The sequence below is a fragment of the Orcinus orca genome, chromosome 16, assembly GCF_937001465.1.
Source record: "Orcinus orca chromosome 16, mOrcOrc1.1, whole genome shotgun sequence".
Lineage (NCBI taxonomy): Eukaryota > Metazoa > Chordata > Mammalia > Artiodactyla > Delphinidae > Orcinus > Orcinus orca.
Genome location: NC_064574.1, coordinates 23,284,882 through 23,305,367, shown reverse-complemented (window position 1 = coordinate 23,305,367; position 20,486 = coordinate 23,284,882). Strand labels below are relative to the sequence as shown.

Sequence of the window (20,486 nt, the reverse complement as noted above, 5' to 3'; positions counted from 1 at the left end):
GGAAGAACATACTGAAGGCCACCGAGAAGTGTTAACAAGCGAGTTATTGGAAGAACTTGTGGAGTCATCTACAGAGGAAGAGGAAGGTGAAGAACCTGAAGCAGAATCAGCAATGTGGACATTACTGAAACTTGCCAAAGTGTTTCGAATTTCACAATCAATTTCAAAATTATGGAATATGATCCTCAGATGAAAAGAAGCACTGTAGCCATTCATGATCACCAAAGGGTTACAAACTCTGCAGCAACACTGTGATGAGTTAAAGAGACAGCAACTCCAATTACAATGTTCTTCCAAAAGCTTTCAGCAAAGAACCCTTCAACTATCTATCGTGAATCCCCAACCATCAACGTCATCTGCTCCTGACGACCAACCATTGACATCATCATGGCTTGATGATCCTCCTTCTGATGTATGGTCAGGTCAATAGTAGCCTAATGCTATGTCACTTCATCACATAGGGATTGTATCATCTCATATCATCTGTGAGAAGGGTGAGTACAAGACAATACAACATTTTGAGAGTGAGACCACATTCACTTAAATTTTATTACAGGGGACTTCCCTGGCAGTCCAGTGGTTAAGAATCCACACTTTCAATGCAGGGGGTACAGGTTCGATCCCTGGTTGGGGAACTAGGATCCCACATGCCGCATGGTGCAGTCAAAAATTTTTTTGAATTAAAAAAAAAATTTTTATTGCAGTATATTGTTATGATTGTTCTGTTTTGTTATTGTTGCCGTTAATCTCTTAATATGCCTAATTTATAAATTAACTTTATTGTAGGTGTGTATATATAGGAAAAAACTTAGCACGTATCGGGTTTGGTACTATCTGCAGTTTCAGGCATCCACTGGGGTCCTGGAACGTATCCCCCTTGGTTAAGGGGGGGAGTACTGTAGTTTTCTTGCTGTGGAGTCTCCCTGGAGAACCTTAAACTAGAACTGCTCAGAGGGAGGGGAGTTGAGTGCTGTGTCTGGCTGGCTTCTCCCGTTCTGCCGAGTTGCATCCTTAGGAAGCCCCTAAGAGCTCTTTACAGCAGCAGGCCCCAACCTTTTAGGTACCAGGGACTGGTTTCATTGAAGACAATTTTTTCCATGGACAGTGGGGGGCTGGGGGGTGAGGATGGTTCAGGCGGTACTGGTCCACAGCCTGTGGGTTAGGGACCCCTGCTTTACAAGGCACAGCATCCTCCTTTGATGTGGGCCCTGAGATGTACCCAAGGTCACATGGCACCTAGCACAGGGTTTGGCATGAGGAAAGGGCTTAGTAAGTTTTTGGTGAATGAACCAGTAACTTAAGAACTAGATATAGGACGGGGAACTCTACGCAATACTCTGTAATGACCTATATAGGAAAATAATCTAAAGAAGTGTATATATGTATATGTATAACTGATTCACTGTGCTGTACAGCAGAAACTAACACAACATTGTAAATCAACTCTACTCCAATACAAGTTAAAAAAAAACCCTAGAATCCAAGACAGGGCTCCTAATTCCTAGTCCTCCACTGTATCACCTCTACTACAGCCACCAGCCACACCATCTCCTTTTTAGAGTGCAACATGAGAAATGGAATTTTTTTCCCCCAGAATGATTACATTAAGCTTAATTACACCCAAATTTAAAAAACACCAAAATGTACAGGACATACTCCCTTCCTTGAAAGAGCTTATAATGTGATCTATTATTTCTTCAGTGTTAAGTATCACTGACTAAAAGCAAGATATTCTCTTTAGTAACTAAAGTAGGGCAAACGGAAGAATATTACCAAACATCTAAAGGGCTGCAACTGTCTATAGTATTCATCAAGTGCAATTCCTGAACCAAATTTGGGGAGAGGGAAAACTAATACTGAGCACAGCCTTTTATTATGATTTGTGTTTATTTGTTAACATTTACTGAGTGCCACATGGGGTCTAGTTGACCCTCCACTCCTATATATATGTTCTTGGTTAGATTATTAAGCCCCTCCATGCCTGAGTTCCTCATCTATAATGACAGAAATAGAAGTTATCTCATAAAGTTGGGTCTGTATGTGTATAGAATACTCAGAGCTTATTAAATATTCTTTTTCTGTGCTCTATCTTGCATAGCTGTTGAAGACACAAAAACATACTTCCTATCCTTGGGCTTAAACAAATTCTTATCAACAAAAGATGTAATACAATGCAGTAGATAAAATGGGACTGGGGAGGTTCAATCACCTTTGGAGAGAGGTGATCTCTCCCCATTTCACAGAAAGGAAATTGAGGATAAGGATGAAGATTCACTCCAAATTCTACACTCTTTCCACTATACTATTCTGCTTCTGAGAGTAGGCAATTAACACCACTCCTCTGATTCTTAAAAGCTTTCCTCGGGTCTGTCCAGTTTCCCTTCTTGCTCTACTCTGGACAATATTATCTACTCTTAAGGCTTTAATAACTGGGTATCAGTAACTTCCAAATTTTATTTCTAGTCCAGGTTTTCCTACCCAGTTTTCCACCTGTATATCCAACAGTTCTAGTTGACATGTTTGGCATCCCAAACTGAACTGCAAGCTTTCCCATCTCATTATCTGCTCTATTACCCACCCCCTCCATCATATTCATACCACTGTTCTAAACTTACATTATTTAATCTAACCCTTATAGCATCCCTGTGATATAGATTCTATCATTCCCCCAATCTTACAAATAAGAGGTTAAATAACTTTTTCTCGGTCAGTTAATACGTGGCAGTTAGGCGTTTGTAACACGTAGGTGACATGCCTGCTATGTTCCAGACACTGTGGACGACTCCCCACATTCATCCATTGCCAACTCCCAGCACAGGTTGTCATTCCCCACCTGATGACTACAATAGCCCAACTGGTCTCTCACACCCACACATACTTGCTTCTGTGTGTTCTCCAAACAGCAACTGGAGTGATTTTTTTTGGCTGCTGCCGTGTGGCATGCAAAATCTTAATTCCCTGACCGGGGACTGAACCCACGCCCCCTGCAGTGGAAGTGCAGAGTCTTAACCACTGGACCACCAGGGAAGTCCCTGATCTTTTAAAAATAAAGCTCTGACCCTTTCTCTCTCTCTCTCAAAACCTTCCAATGACTTTCGATTATCTTTGTCTCACATGGCTCTTACACTTTTCTCTCTCCCCTCAGACCTTTGTAAATGCTGCTCCTTTTACCTCAAATAACTGCCCTATTTAACTCCTTTCTCCTACCCAAGTTAACTAAAACATCACTTCTGTGGAAAAGGGCTCTCTTCTTGTTCCGTGTCTTCTTGTTCCCTTGTCCCCACTAGACTGTGAGCATCATGAAAGGAGGTCCCAGGTCTGTTTTTGTTCTTTGCTCTCTTCCCAGTTCCTGCAACTGTGTGTGGCATACAGCAGGGGCTCTGCAAATCTATGAAAGAATAAGGAATGTAGGTCAAAGCAAGGAGATATCACCTCTCACTAACTGGTGCTTAGGCGAAGGCTTAAGACTTAGGATAATGACTGGGTATTTAAGTGAAATGGATTTTGTTCTGATAGGAGGATCAGAGAATACGAGACACTAACAATAAATTAGCTGGTGTTTTACTGGTAGTTAATGCTGAGGCGTATCTCCACACTACTGTTCACTTCCAGATCCTGGCAAAGAATCCTATTTTCTGCTGAGCCTTCCCTGCCTTTTCATTTTTTATACACTCAAAATATACACAGAGACAAGGGAAAGCTTTTAAGTATGCGCCATCTTATACTGCAGATTATTAACAAATATGGAGAACGATGAAAAGAGGTACTTAACCCCTTCTTGCCATGAATCCAGGATTTAGGATGTCGACTCAATATTAAAAGCTAAAGCACACTACAGACATCAGGATACAGAGAATGAGTGGAACCTCCTTCAATCTGGACATGTTGTGATGTGATTTATGTATCCACACGATGCTAGCAATGCTCACAACTCCTCTACCTAAAATCACCTTCGAAGCCACACTAGGCATCAGTCTCATTCCCTTTACAACCAGGACGACCCCTAAAATGTTTGTTGGATTCAGCCCTGAATGACTTGGCGTTGTTTCAAAACCTGAAAAACATCTTCACGAGAGGAAGGTTTCTGATCACAAAGGACCTTTAAAAGAATGGGCCACTAGTTCTGAAGGTCATTCCAAAGCAGAAGTCTCAAGCATTTTGCACATTCGTGGAAAAAGTTTCTATATGACATTCTTTCAGATGCATAAATTCCATCATTTTAAGAAAAAAATCGAAGTGCTTTATAGTCAGCCAGTTATCTTCAAAGGCAACAGGACAGATGTCACAGCTTAGCCCGTTGTGCAGCTGCCGTGCACTGGGGCACTCTTCCTGTTTCTCTCCTCTGGAGCATCCTGTGGCAGAAAAGCTGCATAAGGTCACTGACAAGATTTAGAGCAACGTGTGCTAGGTTGCTTCCGCAGCTGAAGCTTGAGCAGTTTTCGAGCTGGTGAAGGATCTAATTGTTGCGTGCTTCTCTTCCCTGCAGAGAAAAGGAGCCACAAAATAAACTTCAATTGAATTCAAATACCATTTATTGAAAACTTACTGTGTGGACACTGTGCCAGACACACAGAAGGGCATTCCAACAACAAATGAGAGCATGTGCCCTCTACGAGACGGCAGTCTGGTAGGAAAGCCAGCTGCAACTACAACCACAATACCATCCAATGAATAATGAAATGAAGGTATGTGTAGCACATAATTTAGGGCTGGAGGTGGTCAGGAAAAGTGACGGATAAGTAATGTCAGTGTCACTTAGTGGATTCTTGAAGAATGAAAAGGGAAAAAAGGAATGGGTATTTCGTAAGTCTTGGATTTACCCAAACAACACAGTTTGTGGAGATTTAATTCTCAGTCTCCTGTGCTTCTGTGGAATCTACATCTACAAATTTCCCATCAACTTTGAGTACCCACAACGTAATAGTTATTGTGAGGGGAAAAGAAACCCCACCAGATATAGGCCTTACCCTCTGAGACCATACGTTTTGAAGGGCGGTGTGTATCCGAAGGGCTATGAGACAAAAAACAGTACAAGCTCTGGTCCCCTTAAGACAGGCTTACCGAGCTGTACTGACACCTTCTGGAGGCACTGGGTACTTTCCTCCATAAAGGCGTGCAGCTGCTTCATGGATCCTTGCAGTTCGTCCATCTGCAGACAAAAGACAGCTGTCAGTTGTAAGGGTCCAGGCGTCTCTGAGGCTCCTCAAACATGTCAGGCGAGCTCCTGCTCAGCTTTGCTTCTGCTGTTCTTTCAACCTGGAATGCTTATGCCAGACTTCCCCACTCCACTCTTCTCCACACCGCTCCATGCCCCAGCAGGCTGACCTGCACAACCTCCAACAAGATCCCATGTCCTCTGGTTTCTGGGTGGGCTTGGCCAAGAGGGAGCCAAGTGCGAGGGAGCTGAATGAGGTCAGGGTATTTTACCCAGGCCTGCTTCCAGAAGGGTCATCTCGAGTTAGCTGTGTCTCTCAACTGAACGTCATGGCTCTCTCAAAGCATCCCACTCACTATATGACTCCCTGCCAGGTGCCACAGTAACTGTTCCTCCCTCCGGCCGACAGGTAACAGCTCAGCTACCTCTAAGCCCCAGATTACTTTTGGTTTCCTGAAACCCACACTTTTGTACTTAGCCCCTCTGTAAACAGACTCTCCTTGAATTATCCTATATCAAATGCCATGTGCCTCCTGTTAATACTTGGGTTGATACACTACTATTCTCCAAAATGTCCTCATGGATCATTCCTCATTTCTTTCAAGTCTTATTAAAGTAGAACCTTAGCAGGACCTTCAACCCCTCTATACAGCAACCTACAGCCCTCCTTCCACCTGATTTATTAACAATTATCACCATTTATTCGTTTCTTTTCTTCCATTGTCTCTCCATGTTTCCCCAAGGTAGAGCTGAATATACTCTTATCTCATCTAATTACGCATATTCTCCACGTCTTCTAATTTCCAAGGATGACAAGGTAGCAAAGCTGGATAACTCAACAAAAGAAACATGACCCAACTTACCACCAACTCCATACAATCAAAGACTTTATTCTGGTTCTGTAATATTTTCTGGTAGTCAGGCTTTGTATTAAGGACTTCACTCTGGGAAGACCCAAGATATGCTGTAGGTTCCACTTCCACTTCAGTATTTTTGGTTTCAGTTGATCCTCTAAACACAAAACAAAAGAGCTTTCAAATAATTTTACAATCATTTTCTGGGGAAAACAGTAAAGATTACCTAAGGAAAAACCTCCTAGAAGGCTTTATTAACCTCAATCAATATTCTTACACCCTGTACTGAAAGTACAGGCTCTCTAACTAACAGGAGATTCTGAGATCATTATCCAATATTAATATTCTTATACCCCTGGACTCCAGGAAATGCTAGAAGGTTAGCTGACTCCACCTAACAGTAAGGTCCATTTACAAAAAGGACTACACTTGGGGTAAAGCCAAAGCCTGCTATCCTGAAGTCAACGTCTACAATCTTTCACCAAAGAGATGCCGGCCCACTTCAATTATCTAAAGTAGCTGAATATAGGGAATTCCCTCGAGGTCCAGTGGTTAGGACTCCGGGCTTTCATGGCCGAGGGTGTGGGTTTGATCCCTGGCTGGGGAACTAATGTCTTGCAAGCTGCACGGTGTGTGGCCAAAAAACCCCAACCACAAACTGAATATACTGGACAGTTCATGAAAACTGACGATGACGCTTTAGTAACAGCGACTACAAGGTACTGAGCGCTTACTGGGTGCCAGACACAGCTAAGCACTTTCCATTCAACCTTGTTTAACCCTCATAATAACCCAACGAGGTATGAACTAATATTATCCCCATTTTCAAATGAGGCACTTCAGATTGCCCAAGGTCACAGAAGTAAGGAGTAGTCAGGATTTGAATAGAGACAGTCTGCTTCCAGAAGCATTCCTCTTGACTATTAAGCTATGCCCCATCAAAAGTTTTTATTCTGAAACTGCCATCTTATACATTATCTATCTTCATAAATGGAACATTTAAAGGGTGAAGAAAGTAACTAATAACCATCAATGCTGAGATTGGGGGCGTTTCTCCAACTGTGTTCCTCAAAGCACGTCTCTAAGAGGCCGCTTCTGCAATTACTATTTTGGCTAATGTTTTATAGTTCCATTTCTAGCTAAGATTCTGTTTGGGAAAAAAAGCTTAAAATCACTGGTTTGGATGGTAAAATGAAATCAAAATCTAGCACTTACCCATTTTCTTATGCCTTCAAGACCCAGACAAAGATCCTCTCTCTCCTACACCTCATCTTCCATTACCCATTTCATGTCTGTATCTCCATGAAGGCCTGGCCAGGGTTCTCTCCCATACCTGCAGCTCAAAGGCCATGTGCTCATTGAAGTCCCTTGATACTGTTCTTGGCCCAGCCCCAGGTTGCCAGGTACAGGCCAGAAATGTGCCTGTCTCCCCCAGGATGTGGAATGGCAGCCAAGGACACAGAACAGAGGCAATTCTGTTCTTTGACTGAAAATAGTGACAACTCTTCCTTCCCTTCCCCCTCACTCTCCATTTACAAAGTGCTAATGTACACATTACAGAGATCTGATGAGTTGATTGGCCTCTAAGAATGGGTTCATCGTTCAATTTGTGCTAAGAGAACTGAAATCAATTCAAATCAAATTCCACAAGGTTAAAGCTTCCTATTTCCTGTCACAGATCTAACCTGGATATGATCTCTTCAGCCTCCTCCTGGTAGCGCAGCAAGAGCTGATCCCAACTCTGACGTTCTAAAGAAAACCTATAGGAACAGAAAAAAATTCAGTTAATTTTTGATCATCTCACTCTGAATCACTCAGGGCAACAATAAGTGTATTAGGTGTCTACTCTGGTCCTAAGATATGAATAAAAAGGTCATAAAAGGATGAGAAAGCATGACCAATTCAGAGGCTATTAATTTAATCAAATCAAACATGAGTTCTTAATAGCAAATCCACATCTTTAGTCTCTAGACTCCATTCTATGAAACTGGCCATCAGTACAGCCCATAAAATCCCAGTGTGCAGCTGTCTAACTTCCAGTGGGGATACACTAGTATTGACACACTGAACAGGATGTTTACTATTCCTTTTTCCCAGGTTTAGTTATTTTCCCCAGATGGATTTAGATTTTTCAACAAAGGTTCACTCATTTTCACTTACTTTGTTATATATTCCTTCATCTCAGCCACTGATGTTTCCAGAGACAAATCTGGTGCTCTTCTAGAATACAGACAGTATGATGAGATTAACACAAACCTTCCAAGAGCACTTGCTATGGACACCTTACATAATTTTAATGGCAATAAAACATGTTCAGAATTTATCCTTCTTTAAAAAAAAAAAACTTTTCTGAAGATTTAAATTTATTTATTTATTTAAAAAGTTTTCTTTATTTTTTTTGGCTGCATTGGGTCCTCCTTACTGCATGCAGGCTTTCTCTAGTAGCGCTGAGCAAGGGCTTTGTTGTGGTGTGTGGGCTTCTCATTGCGGTGGCTTCTCTTGCTGCACAGCACGGGCTCTAGGCGCATGGGCTCAGTAGTTGTGGCACACGGGCTCTAGAGCACAGGCTCAGTAGTTGTGGTGCACGAGCTTAGTTGCTCCGCGGCGTGTGGGATCTTCCTGGACCAGGGCTAGAACCCGTGTCCCCTGCATTGGCAGGTGGATTCTTTTTTTTTTTTTTTTTTCGGTACGCGGGCCTCTCACTGTTGTGGCCTCTCCCGTTGCAGAGCACAGGCTCCGGATGCGCAGGCTCAGCGGCCATGGCTCACAGGCCCAGCCGCTCTGCGGCATGTGGGATCTTCCTGGACCGGGGCACGAACCCGTGTCCCCTGCATCGGCAGGCGAACTCTCAACCACTGCGCCACCAGGGAAGCCCAGCAGGCGGATTCTTAATCACTGTGCCACTAGGGAAGTCCCAGAATTTATCTTTCAGCAAATATTTATTCTTGGGCTCTATTTCACTTTTGCACCAGGTAACAGCTTTCTCAGTGGGTCTCTTTATCATCTATTTCTCTCACCAATTCTAATTCGCACACAGCCAGATTAACCTTTCTTAAAATATTCCTTTAATTTTTTTCCTTGCTTAAAAATTCTGTGACCCTCCACTGCATTCAGAAGAAAACCCAAAACTCCTTAACCTGGCACTTAAGGTTCACTTAAGGTTCTGGTTCTGTCCAGCTCATTAACTTTGATTCCTATTACCCTTTATCTATTTGGTCTCATATAATGCCATTCAGCATCAAACATCTGAGGGTTTCAATCTCCAAAGTTCTGTTCACGCCGTTTTTTAGCCTCTTCCCTTCCCACTAATCAAAACCTTAGTATCTTTTAAGAACCAACAATACTTTTCCATATAACCATCTTGTCTTCCCACTTAAACTGAAGCTACTGGTTGGATATGTTTTACTTAAACCAATGCCTCGGCTCTGTAGGGCCATCAATCCTAAAGGAAAAGCAGGAGGCATTGAAAATGCCAAAATTTTGCAGATGTACTTGGTACTCTACCTGGCAAAAGCAAATCAGTTGTGTCACCATTCGTGTTTTCCTACCAAGGCCTGTGAGAAACAGCCTCTATCACCTCTGGCTGACATGCAGCAGCCTGTGGCTTAAATATACTGCATTAAGTTATGGGGATATAAACCTTACTGCTGTTTCATTACCACGCAGAGGTCAAATATGAGCTAAAGAATAGCATCCTAGGGCTTCCCTGGTGGCGCAGTGGTTGAGAGTCCGCCTGCCGATGCATGAGACACGGGTTCATGCCCCGGTCCGGGAAGATCCCACATGCCGCGGAGCGGCTGGTCCCGTGAGCCATGGCCGCTGAGCCTGCGTGTCCGGAGCCTGTGCTCCGCAGGGGGAGGGGCCACAACAGTGAGAGGTCCGCGTACAGTAAAAAAAAAAAAAAAAAAGAATAGCATCCTATGTTAATCTTCCAACGACTGGTTATGGGCAACCCAAGCGATTGTATTATAGTTTAATTAATGGAATAAGAAGGGAATAAATAGCTTCAGTGCTGCCTGACAAATGTAATTCTCTCATGGTAAGATACGCACAGTGAAAAACAATAAAGGAGTGCTGATGGAAAAAAAATATATATATACTGTATTAAAAGAGAAGCTATGTTGAACTAAAGTATTTTTCATTTCCTGAGTAGTAATGTTAATTCTAAGGATCCACAGAAAGGTAGACCTTTGTGAAGTCAAAAGTGTAAGCCCAAGTTACATGATGTGTTACAGGCTGTGGGTAGAGGGGTGGGTGCTGCCCCTGAAGAGGAACGACCAGTTTGGGGGTGCGACTGCAAAATTTCTCCTAATATTCTTGCTTGCCAACAGCTAAAGAACATAAATTTATCTCCAACTTGCATGGCTAGTGAAGATCTGAAGAGCACTTTTCCTCTCAGCTTTCCATGGCTGGTTCCTTCTCACCATCCAGGTCTTATAGGTCTCAGTGCAAAGGTCAAATCACTAGAGGACTTCTCTGAACACTCTAGCTAAAGGTGCCCACCCCTCAAGTCACTCTCATATTTACTGACTTCTTAGATTATCACTATCTGAAATCATTATTTTCTATGTATTTGTTTGACTGTCTCTCCTATTACAATGTATATGAAGAGAGATCTTGTTTGATTATTTACCACTATTTATCTCCAGCTTCTAGAAGAGCCTGGTACATAGGAGATGCTAGATGAATGTTTGTTGAGTGCATGAACAACTGTCTAATTAAAATAAAAAGTTTTATTTCTCCAAGGAAGACATACATACAGATGGCCAACAGGCACATGAAAAGATGCTCAACATCGCTAATTATTAGAGAAATGCAAATCAAAACTACAATGAAGTATCACCTCATACCCATCAGAATGGCCATCATTAAAAAGTCTACAGGGAGTTCCCTGGTCTCCTAGTGGTTAGGATTCCAGATTTTCACTGCCGTGGCCTGGGTTCAATCCCTGGTTGGGGAACTGAGATCTCACAAGCCGCGTGGTGAGAAAAAAAAGTCTACAAATAATAAATGCTGTGGAAAAAGGGGAACCCTCCTAACACTGTTGGTGGGAATGTAAGTTGGTACAGCTACTATGCAGAACAGTATGGAAGTTCCTTAGAAAACTAAAAATAGAATTACCATATGATCCAGCAACCCCACTCCTGGGCATATGTCCAGAAAAGATGAAAACTCTAATTCAAATAGATACATGCATCCCAATGTTCATAGCAGCATTATACAATAGCCAAGACATGGAACCAACCTAAGTGTCCATCAACAGGTGAATAAAGATGTGGCATATGTGTATACACACACACACACACACACACACACACACACACACACACTGGAGTATTACTCAGCCATAAAAAATAATGAAATAATGCTATTTGCAGCAACATGGATGGACCCAGAGATTATTATACTAAGTAAGTCAGACAAAGAAAGACAAATTCCATATGATATCACTTATACATGGAAACTAAAATACAACACAAATGACTTATTTACAGAACAGAAACAGACTCACAGACATAGAAAACAAACTTATGGGGGACTCCCCTGGTGGTCCATTGGTAAAGAATCCGCCTTACAATGCAGGGGACGCGGGTTTGATCCCTGTCAGGGAACTAAGATTCCACATGCCGGAGGGCAACTAAGCCCACGCACCACAACTACTGAGCCTGCACGCCCCGGAGCCTGTGCACCACAACTAGAGAAGAGAAAACCTGCACAATTAGAGAGAAACCAACACGCTGCAATGAAAGATCCTGCATGCCTCAACGAAGATCCTGCGTGCTGCAACTAAGACCCAACGCAGCCAAAAATAAATAAAAATAAATAAATAATAAAGGTAAAAATCTTTAAAAAAGAAAAAATAAAAAAAACTTATGGTTACCAAAGGGGAAAGGGGGTGGGGAGAGATAAATTAGGAGTTTGGGATTAGCAGATACAAACTAGTGTATATAAAATAGATAAACAACAAGGTCCTACTGTATAGCACAGGGAACTACATTCAATATCCTGTAATAAACCATAATGGAAAAGAATATATGTATATGTAACTGAATCACTTTGCTGTACACCAGAAACTAATACAACATTGTAAATCAACTATCCTTTAATTAAAAATTTTTTAGGGACTTCCCTGGTGGTCCAGTGGCTAAGACTCTGCAACCCCAATGAAGGGGGCCCGGGTTCGATCCCTGGTCAGGGAACTAGATCCCGCATGCCGCAACGAAGATCCACACACGGCAACAAAGATCCCGCGTGCCGCAACTGAGACCCAGTGTGGCCAAATAAATAAATATTTTTTAAAAAATTTTTTAAATAAATAAATAGAAAGTCCTAATTCAATTATAATTTTGGACAGAAGAGGAATTGCTCTTACCCTTCTGAATCTTCAAAACATTTTTGTAGAGTTCCATCACTTTCCAGTCTGTCTGCAAAATGTTTCAATTCTTCAGAAAGAGAAGATGCTAGAGAGAATAGAATAAAATTTTATGTTATAAAATAAAGAGAATACAAATTTTCACAGTGAGCTGCTGACAAAGATATAACGTACTTAATGTGGTCCCAGCTCTACGGTCCCCTGTTACATTCTCACCCATTTAAAAAAGTGGTATAAATATGCAGGAAGATTTTATCTTTTCTCTTTGGATAGGTATAGATAAAATGAAAGACAACTCCTCTTTATAACATTTATAATAGTGTTTTTTACACTTGACTGGTGAAAAAGCAGTTAAAAAGATGTATCTGGGGCTTCCCTGGTGGCGCAGTGGTTGAGAGTCCGCCTGCCGATGCAGGGGACACGGGTTTGTGCCCCAGTCTGGGAAGATCCCACATGCCGCAGAGCGGCTGGGCCCGTGAGCCATGGCTGCTGGGCCTGCGCGTCCGGAGCCTGTGCTCCGCAACGGGAGAGGCCACAACAGTGAGAGGCCCGTGTACCGCAAAAAAAAAAAAAAAAAAAAAAAAAAGATGTATCTGCATGGACATTTCATTCTTTTCAAGCGATTTGATCTGCTGGCACTGGGTGGAAGAACATTACAGAAGTCAGGCAATGGGCAAGAGTGTAATGAGAAATGTTGGAGACAAATAAAGAATTATGGGCATAAGGTAAAAACAGGTCTCTGCTTAAATTTGGAATAGTTCACAATTAAATTCAGGTGAGGAATGCAGAGGGGAAAAGATATGTTAAAACAGCTATCAAAATAACCTGGGCATATCTACTCTAATTATGGTGATAGTGCAGTTCTGAGATAAATAGCTTTAACTGGCAAGTAAGTCTGAGTTCATGTATTTTCTAGGTCTTTTAAGTGGGTAACACTGAGTATTTCTGACCTGGATGATTGTGTAATGACACTGTAAGGAGAATAGCTACTTTCTGGAAAGCTGAAAACTGATTCCGGGAAAGAATATTTGTAACTTACATCACAAACAGCTAATTTCCTTAATATATAAAGAGTTCCTACAAAATCAATATAAAAGAGCCAATATCCCAATTTTTAAAAGTGAACAAAGGATATGGACAGACAATACACAGAAAATAAAGCACAAATGGCTCTCCTCTAAAAATATGAAAAAATTATTATCCTCTTCAAAAGAAAAAGAAACAGATTAAAAGTACAAAAAAATACCTTTTATCACCAATTAAATAGTAAAAAATCTTAACTTTTAGTTACAGTATAATTACACTAGCTAATTTCCAATCTAGAAATTTATCTTACTTTTACTTGAATATGTGCCAAAAGGCTTGTATAAAAAGGTATTCATTATCCATTCATTGCAACAGTAGAAGACTGAAAACAACTCTAAAAGTCCATCAGTAAAAAACTGGTTAAATCAAATATGGTACATTTATAAAATGGAGTATCATGGAGCTACTAAAATGTCAAGATGGCTCTATAAGTGTGATATAGAATTATCTGCAAGATAAATTAAGTTAAAAAAACACAAGGTAAAGAACAGTGTAGAGTGGTTTACTCATTTGATTTCAATGGATAAATGTTTAGAAATGCAATAAATCTTTCTGCAAGGATACACAAGAAGCTGGTGACTGCGGTTGCCTCTGGGAGGAAAGAACTGTGACTGGGGTCACGGTGGAAGAGAGGCTCACTTTCTTCACTTTTGGACCTTCTGAACTTCATAAACATATACTCTTATTTTTTTAATGCAACTCCCCAAAAAAGGAGGGGAGCTGGTTTTGTGAGGCAGCAGTTCCTGTAAATGGGGATCCTGAGAATGGGGCTTCAATTGACCTTCATAGAAGGTACAGACCAAGGTCAAAGCTCACTTGTCTAGTCTTAGTAACTTACCTTTGGCTCTAAAATTTTCAAGACTGAAGCCCTCAGTGCCCCTTAGGAAAGGTTCAAGTTTCTGAACAGAGAACTAAATAAAGAAAAGCATTTTCAGTACAACCAAGATTTCCCAGGCCAGTCCCGAGTTCATGTAATTTTATGATGTTTAATAAATGTGAGTAAACATGATTTAATTCTACACCTAAGATTTTTCATATAAACAAAACAAAATGAGAAAATCAAAAGGTAAGGGAAAAACTCTTTGTTGCCTAGACTATATGATTTGATTTTTGATTCAGGAAAAACAATGGTCATTTAATTCACACAAATGACTTGCTTATCTAAACTGATGTGATCACCAGTCAGCCATATAACACCAACTTAGAATGCAGTCAGACCTCAAATGACTGCTTAAACTTAGATTTGACCTCCACTCACTGTAAATTCCCATCATTTGCTGCCAGTGAGCAAAATATACTAGATCAGGGAAATCTGACTGTTAAGTGCTCAGCGACAGCAGCACCGATGGGACTGGTAGAGCCTAGTCCAGAGACAGATCAGCTCCTGGGATTAAAGCTGGCTTTTAAATTAATCCCACTAGAGAGAAATATCTTTTACCCTTTACCGATAAATCACACAGTATTTGATCTCCCTTTGGGGATGTCACAGTTAACAGTTTAAAAAAAAAAAAAGAAAAGAAAAGAAAAAGAAAGCATTTCCCAATCGTGAGACTCTCACCTGGAAACTGGAAAGCAGGAGACAGCCCAGCCGTTTGCTTTCTGCTATGTTGACACTGATGGATCTGCAGAGCTCTAACATAAAATATCACCGCATTGAAGGAGATGGATACTTAGACAGTTAGCAAAGTAAAAAAAACTGAAAAATTCCCTCCCCCTTGATGCAGTCCAACTTAAGAAAACCCAAGCAGCCTTCTCTAATTAAAGGGAGAATTCATATATAGTCACATCTAATTTGTTCAAGATCACCAAAGAATGACATTTACCCATCTGTGCATCCTAACTTTGAAAAGTTATAAGAACCTTTTATGTACTATATTAAAATCTTGTCTTGATAAACAACGTAGATTAAAAAAAAATTTAACTCCTTTTATGTTTTATATTCACCATTTGAAGAAAGGAGGTGGGATTATTTCAGTATTTCTATGACAGGCACTGCAGTGTGCTTTAAATACTGTCTTGGGACTTCCCTGGCAGTCCAGTGGCTAAAGACTCCGTGCTCCCAGTGAAGGGGGCGCGGGTTTGATCCCTGGTCGGAGAAGTAAGATCCCACGTGCTGTGTGGAGCAGCCATGAATGAATGAATGAATGAATACATACATACATACATACATACACTGTCTTAAGAATCTTCTTATCAACTATGAGCTCCATTTTACGGATGGGGAAATTGAAGCTCAGAGGGGATATAACTTGTTTGAAGCCAGAGACTGGTGGAGCCAGAATTCAACCCCAAGTCCATCACCAAAACCTGTTTTCCCACTAATACCATGCTGCCTCTCCTTAATGACCTAATGATACATTAATAGTAATTTGTTGAACACCTGCTATCTAAAAGGCATTTTATTAAATGCTATACACACCTCATTAAAACTTGAGGCAAGTATCTTATCTGGGTGAATCTTTTTTTATTTTTTTCCCCACACTGCCCGGCATGTGGGATCTTCCAAGACCAGGGATCAAACCACTGCCCCCTGCAGTGGAAGCACGGAGTCTTAACCACTGGACCGCCAGGGAAGTCCCAAGTATCTTATCAACTCCATTTGACAAAGGTTAGGTAATAGGTAACTTGCCCAAGGTCACACAGTGAGTCAGCCAGAACTGAACGGGCATTTTACATAATTATGCCACTGAATCCTCAAACAACTAGAAGACATAGATACTGTTTTTTCGATTATGTTCATTTAAAAACATCAACTATTATACAGCAAAGGAAATTTGCTTTGAGAATTGGGAGAGATACATGTCTTTTTGCCCTCCAGCTTCAGCTGGCTGTGTTTTTAAAGTTCTTTTGTGCCCTCTCTAGATTACTTCTCCTTGCTTTTAGTCATGAAAAACTGGATACCTTCTGCCTATAACCAAAGAAACTTGGCAAGTGGCTGGTAGTGACCAGGAGATAACAAATCTTATTATGCATCAGTAATTTTCTATTACACAGAACTTTAGGCCCACATGCTCTGGAACAGAGATGCAGGTTAGGGCAATCTTAGGAAACTGAAGCTTCTTGGCACGTCCATGGAGTAAAGTGCATGAGCCTAATTGTGGTGGCAATTTTCTGATATGCTACATGGCTGTTTTTACCCAGAATTCCTTCTAAACATGAGCCCATCTGGAAGTGAGGTGATGTCTTTAAAATAATCACCACAGCTTAACACCTGAACTATTTCTTTACCATGTGCCAAGTACTGTGCTATATATCAACTCATTTAATTCTCACACAACCCCGTAAAATAGGTATTATTTCATCCTGTTTACTGATGAGGACCGTAAGGCAAAGGAGGTTAAGGGACCTGCTCAAGGTCACACAGCTAGTAAGGTCTTCCTGAAATGTGTTACTTTCCATATTAAATCTTGTACTTCAATGCTTACTGAGATGCTATTATTATAAATTCATACAAAATCACATTCAAATACAGCATGTCTAAAAAACTATGTTTTTACCCTAGATATTTTTATGTGTCCTTTTATGTGAAAATATAACTGAGATATTTTCAGTTATAAAGCCTAAAATCAGGTAGCGACCCATCCACCTTCTGTTCTGCTTAAGGATATGAGGCCGAAAGCCACAGGAAGAAATCTTTACTTCTAGCAAAGGCGAATGTTGAACATTCACTTAGCAGAGGTGAGTGTTGAACAACCATAAATCAGATTTTCTGTTCATGGTATAGATTACGGTGGGTAGCTAATAACATGATATAAATAGCAATGATACTGAATACTTACTAGGTGTTTGACATCAGTACTTATAATCTTAGGATACTCCTACAGATGAGGAAACTGAAGCTCAGAGAGATTTGCTCAGTCACATAGCTAGTAAGCAGCAAAGTCAAGTCTATCTGTCTCCCATACCTCACTGCCTCTTATCTGAGCTGGAACTCCATTGTCTTATGTACATGGCACCCCACCTGTGATGCCCTGATGAAAGGGAGGCAGTGACTTCCGCCGGTTCGTTTCTTTCATACTTGCTCGCCGCCAGGATTGCCTCCTGTCTTGATGACGGGCACACTGTTCTTTGGGGGACAAATAAAGGGACCTGGATTGAAGTCCTTCCTGGTGGCTGGGATCACAACTTTCCCCCTTTTTAGGGCTAGAGCCAAGGTGAATCTGTTTCTTTGAAACGCCTTCAGTCATCTCCAGGGAGGTGGACGAATTACCACACGCTTCCGCAGGGTTGGGATCTGATTCCAATTGATGATCATGAGTCTTAGATGCCACTGGTTCCTCTTCTAGCACTTGTTATAAAAAAGTCAAAATACAGAATCAATCCCATCACAGCTAAGTATCTGTGCAAAAAAGTGGAAAAAGGAAATGTATGCCCCATATCATGGAAACACTGAGGAAGCATCTTTGCAAATACGTGAGTAAGTGCTTTCAAGTCCACCAGGAGCCAGGAAAGTATTTAGGTAAAGCTCAGGAACCTGAACCCAAGAGGTACTGAATGTCACTACAGTACTCACCTTCTACAGTCTCTGATCTAGAAGTCATCCTGGGTGGAGAACCCTGAAAACAGGAAAAGGAGGTGATCTGTTCTCCACGTTTCAGTCCCAGTCTTGCTGGGGATTTACTACCCCAGCATCGGCCTTGTGCTTCCTAATCTCTTTGAACTGCCCCTCTTTGCCCCATGAAATTCTACCTGCCTGAGAAGGCCCAGTCCAACCCCGCCTCACCCACCTCCTCCAGAGAACATCTGCACAGCTCATCACCCCCTGTTCTCAATTTCTACAGAATTCATCTCTAGAAATACTCACCTTAACATGTAGCCCATCTCATTTCCCAATTATTTTGTGTTTAACAAGTGTCTAAGTGCATAATTCAGTTGATGGCATTATGATCTACATGGTCTTCAAAACGTGAAAAAATCACATTATCCTTGATTAATTCTAAGATCCAAAGGCCTGTTCATTCTACTTCCAACAGTCTCTACAACTCTTCCCCGTTTCCGGTTATCGATTTAGTTCAGATCTCATAATTTCTACCACTCTCCCCCACCTCCCTCAAGAATCTAACAGTCTCTCCACTAGTTTTTCCTACATGCAGCATTGCTCCTCTCCAATCCATTCTTATTTATTTTATTTATTTTACTTTTGGCCGCGCCGTTTGTGGGATCTTAGTTCCCCCGCCAGGGACTGAACCCTGGCCCTCACAGTGACAGCACGGAGTCCTAACCATCGGACCGCTGGGGAATTCCCTCCAATCCATTCTTTAGACAGCAGCAGAGATTCCTCCAGTGTACTCAACACCTTCCAGAAGCTAGTCCTAACTAGTACCCATTCCTGCTTTCTCCTGCCACTCCCATTCCATGCACCACTTTTGACTCTTTGCACACATTGCCTGTAAAGCTTATTCATCCTTCCCAATCGAGCTCAAGTGTGAAGCTTTCACACCACTTCTCTTTGACAGAGTTGGCTGCTCCGCTCCACCCCTAGGTCTCCCTAGCACTGGCTGTAAAGTCCGTTTACATGTCTGCCTCCCCGGCCAGACTGTATTTCTAGAGCCTGTTACAGACAACTAACGGATTGGAAAAGGGCAGGGACATGACTGAGGCATCTCTACATCGTCTATGCTTCCCCCACCCCCATCCCCCATAGAAATCGGTGAGTTGCGGGGTGCTTAGTAAAGAGAAATGAATATATGCGACGGGACAACATGGCAAAGATAACAGAACAACGAGGGGTAGGTCGAGGATCTACATCGCCCCAGTAACGACTGTATCACTCAGATGAAAGCCTGGATAATAGCAGCAATCACTGTCGCCCGCTAAGCGCTTATTACATGCCAGGACCTGTGTGTGTATGCAAACAATTTACTTGCATCACTATCCCGTTTAATCCTTTCCACAGCTCTGTAAGTACCATCATCAATTCCACGTTGCAGATAGAACTGAGGTTCAGAGGGGCAAAAGCCTGGCCCAAACTTGTTGTGCGGCCAGCCTGGAGCAGAGGCGAAATTCCAACCCCGGCCTGAGACCCACCCCCAGCCTTCAACCACTGTTCTGGAGTTTAGACCGCTGGCTCGGCAAACAGGCCCCGACCGAGAGGCGCAGCCCGGCCTCGGGTCTCCTCTTACCCGCAGGTGGCTGCAGCGCCCCCCTAGTCCCCGCTGTCGGGGGTGACGACGGGTTGGGTCTGGGCTGGGCCGAGGTGTCCGGCCCCAAAGAGGATGGTGCGCGGGTAAGCGGGGCCGCGTACAGGGAGAGGTCTGCGACTTCCTAACCTCAGAGCGACGCCCGTCCAGCCCTAAGCCTCCGTCCCCGAAAAACAAGGCCGCAGGCCACTCTCCGCGGCCCCGGAGACCTCCGCACGCCCTGCGCCAAAGCGTCTGCTCCTTCCGGGTCTGGGCCCATTTGGCGATCCGCCGCCCGCGCCAGCCCCGCCTCCGGTGAAACTCCCGCCAGCCGAGGGCGCATGCGCCGGCGGCGGCCTCCACGGCTCGCGCAAGCGCACACGCAGAACGCCGGCTTCACTCAAGGTGCATGCGCAAACTGGTGTTCAAGACTCTTGTTGCCCCGCCCGCTTTGTCCAAGTTGTTTCCAGCCCAGACTTTGCCATGTTACACCTCCTCAGCTACGCCACGCCCAGGGAGTCACTAACTGGGTCCCATCACACCAGCGTATCCTTTGCGCCCAGTATGCCTAGAGCCTTTCTGAGAGGGGGAACAGAGGTCCAGGGAGGTACTTGCCCAAGGAATACAGGGCATTAGCGGGTGCGCAGTGATACCTGCTCCGTCGCTAGGCCGTGGTCACCCCTCCTTTTATCTTCTTAACGCTGAAAATGTGGACCATGACTCTCACACTTTTTCCGGTCCTTTTGTAGCACGTATTCTCCCTTTGTGGTCCCTTCTATACTTGGCAAAGTTCAAGATCTCTCCTTTGTAAACTCACTGCAGGCCAGCCCCTCCCCAAACTGCTTGCCTCTCCTCTCGTCATCCCCCATTGCTTCTACTCCTTTGCTCAAGCCATTCCC

The 20,486-nt window shown here is 42.7% G+C and overlaps 1 protein-coding gene across 5 annotated transcripts; it reads right to left on the bottom strand.

Moving 5' to 3' along the window:
- Positions 1 to 516: 516 nt before the first annotated feature.
- Positions 517 to 19,895, bottom strand: DSN1 (DSN1 component of MIS12 kinetochore complex). 5 transcript variants are annotated; one of them, XM_004272814.4, is made up of 11 exons: positions 19,591 to 19,895; positions 17,982 to 18,024; positions 17,430 to 17,756; positions 15,027 to 15,100; positions 14,307 to 14,379; positions 12,383 to 12,470; positions 8,170 to 8,229; positions 7,695 to 7,769; positions 6,019 to 6,166; positions 5,062 to 5,149; positions 517 to 4,480 (listed from the first exon to the last, which is right to left on the bottom strand). In XM_004272814.4, exons 2-11 carry the CDS (start codon positions 18,007 to 18,009, stop codon positions 4,377 to 4,379), a joined length of 1,065 nt encoding a protein of 354 aa, XP_004272862.1. In that variant the 5' UTR covers positions 18,010 to 18,024; positions 19,591 to 19,895; the 3' UTR covers positions 517 to 4,376. The 5 variants fall into 5 exon arrangements, with proteins under 5 accessions (XP_004272862.1, XP_033289568.1, XP_012389578.1 ...); XM_033433677.2 differs by having other exon boundaries at positions 19,738 to 19,892; XM_012534124.3 differs by lacking the exon at positions 17,430 to 17,756 and having other exon boundaries at positions 19,591 to 19,893.
- Positions 19,896 to 20,486: the final 591 nt, after the last annotated feature.

What these genes read in the sequence shown, in the direction of transcription:
- DSN1 (XM_004272814.4), bottom strand. Translation starts at nt 18,009, where the DNA reads ATGACTTCTAGATCAGAGACTGTAGAAG. An exon ending in CTTTCATCAGGGCATCACAG is followed by an intron (nt 15,101 to 17,429) that starts GTGGGGTGCCAT and finishes ATTTTATGTTAG; the next exon opens with AGCTCTGCAGATCCATCAGT. An exon ending in GCTGAAGAGATCATATCCAG is followed by an intron (nt 6,167 to 7,694) that starts GTTAGATCTGTG and finishes TTTTGTGTTTAG; the next exon opens with AGGATCAACTGAAACCAAAA.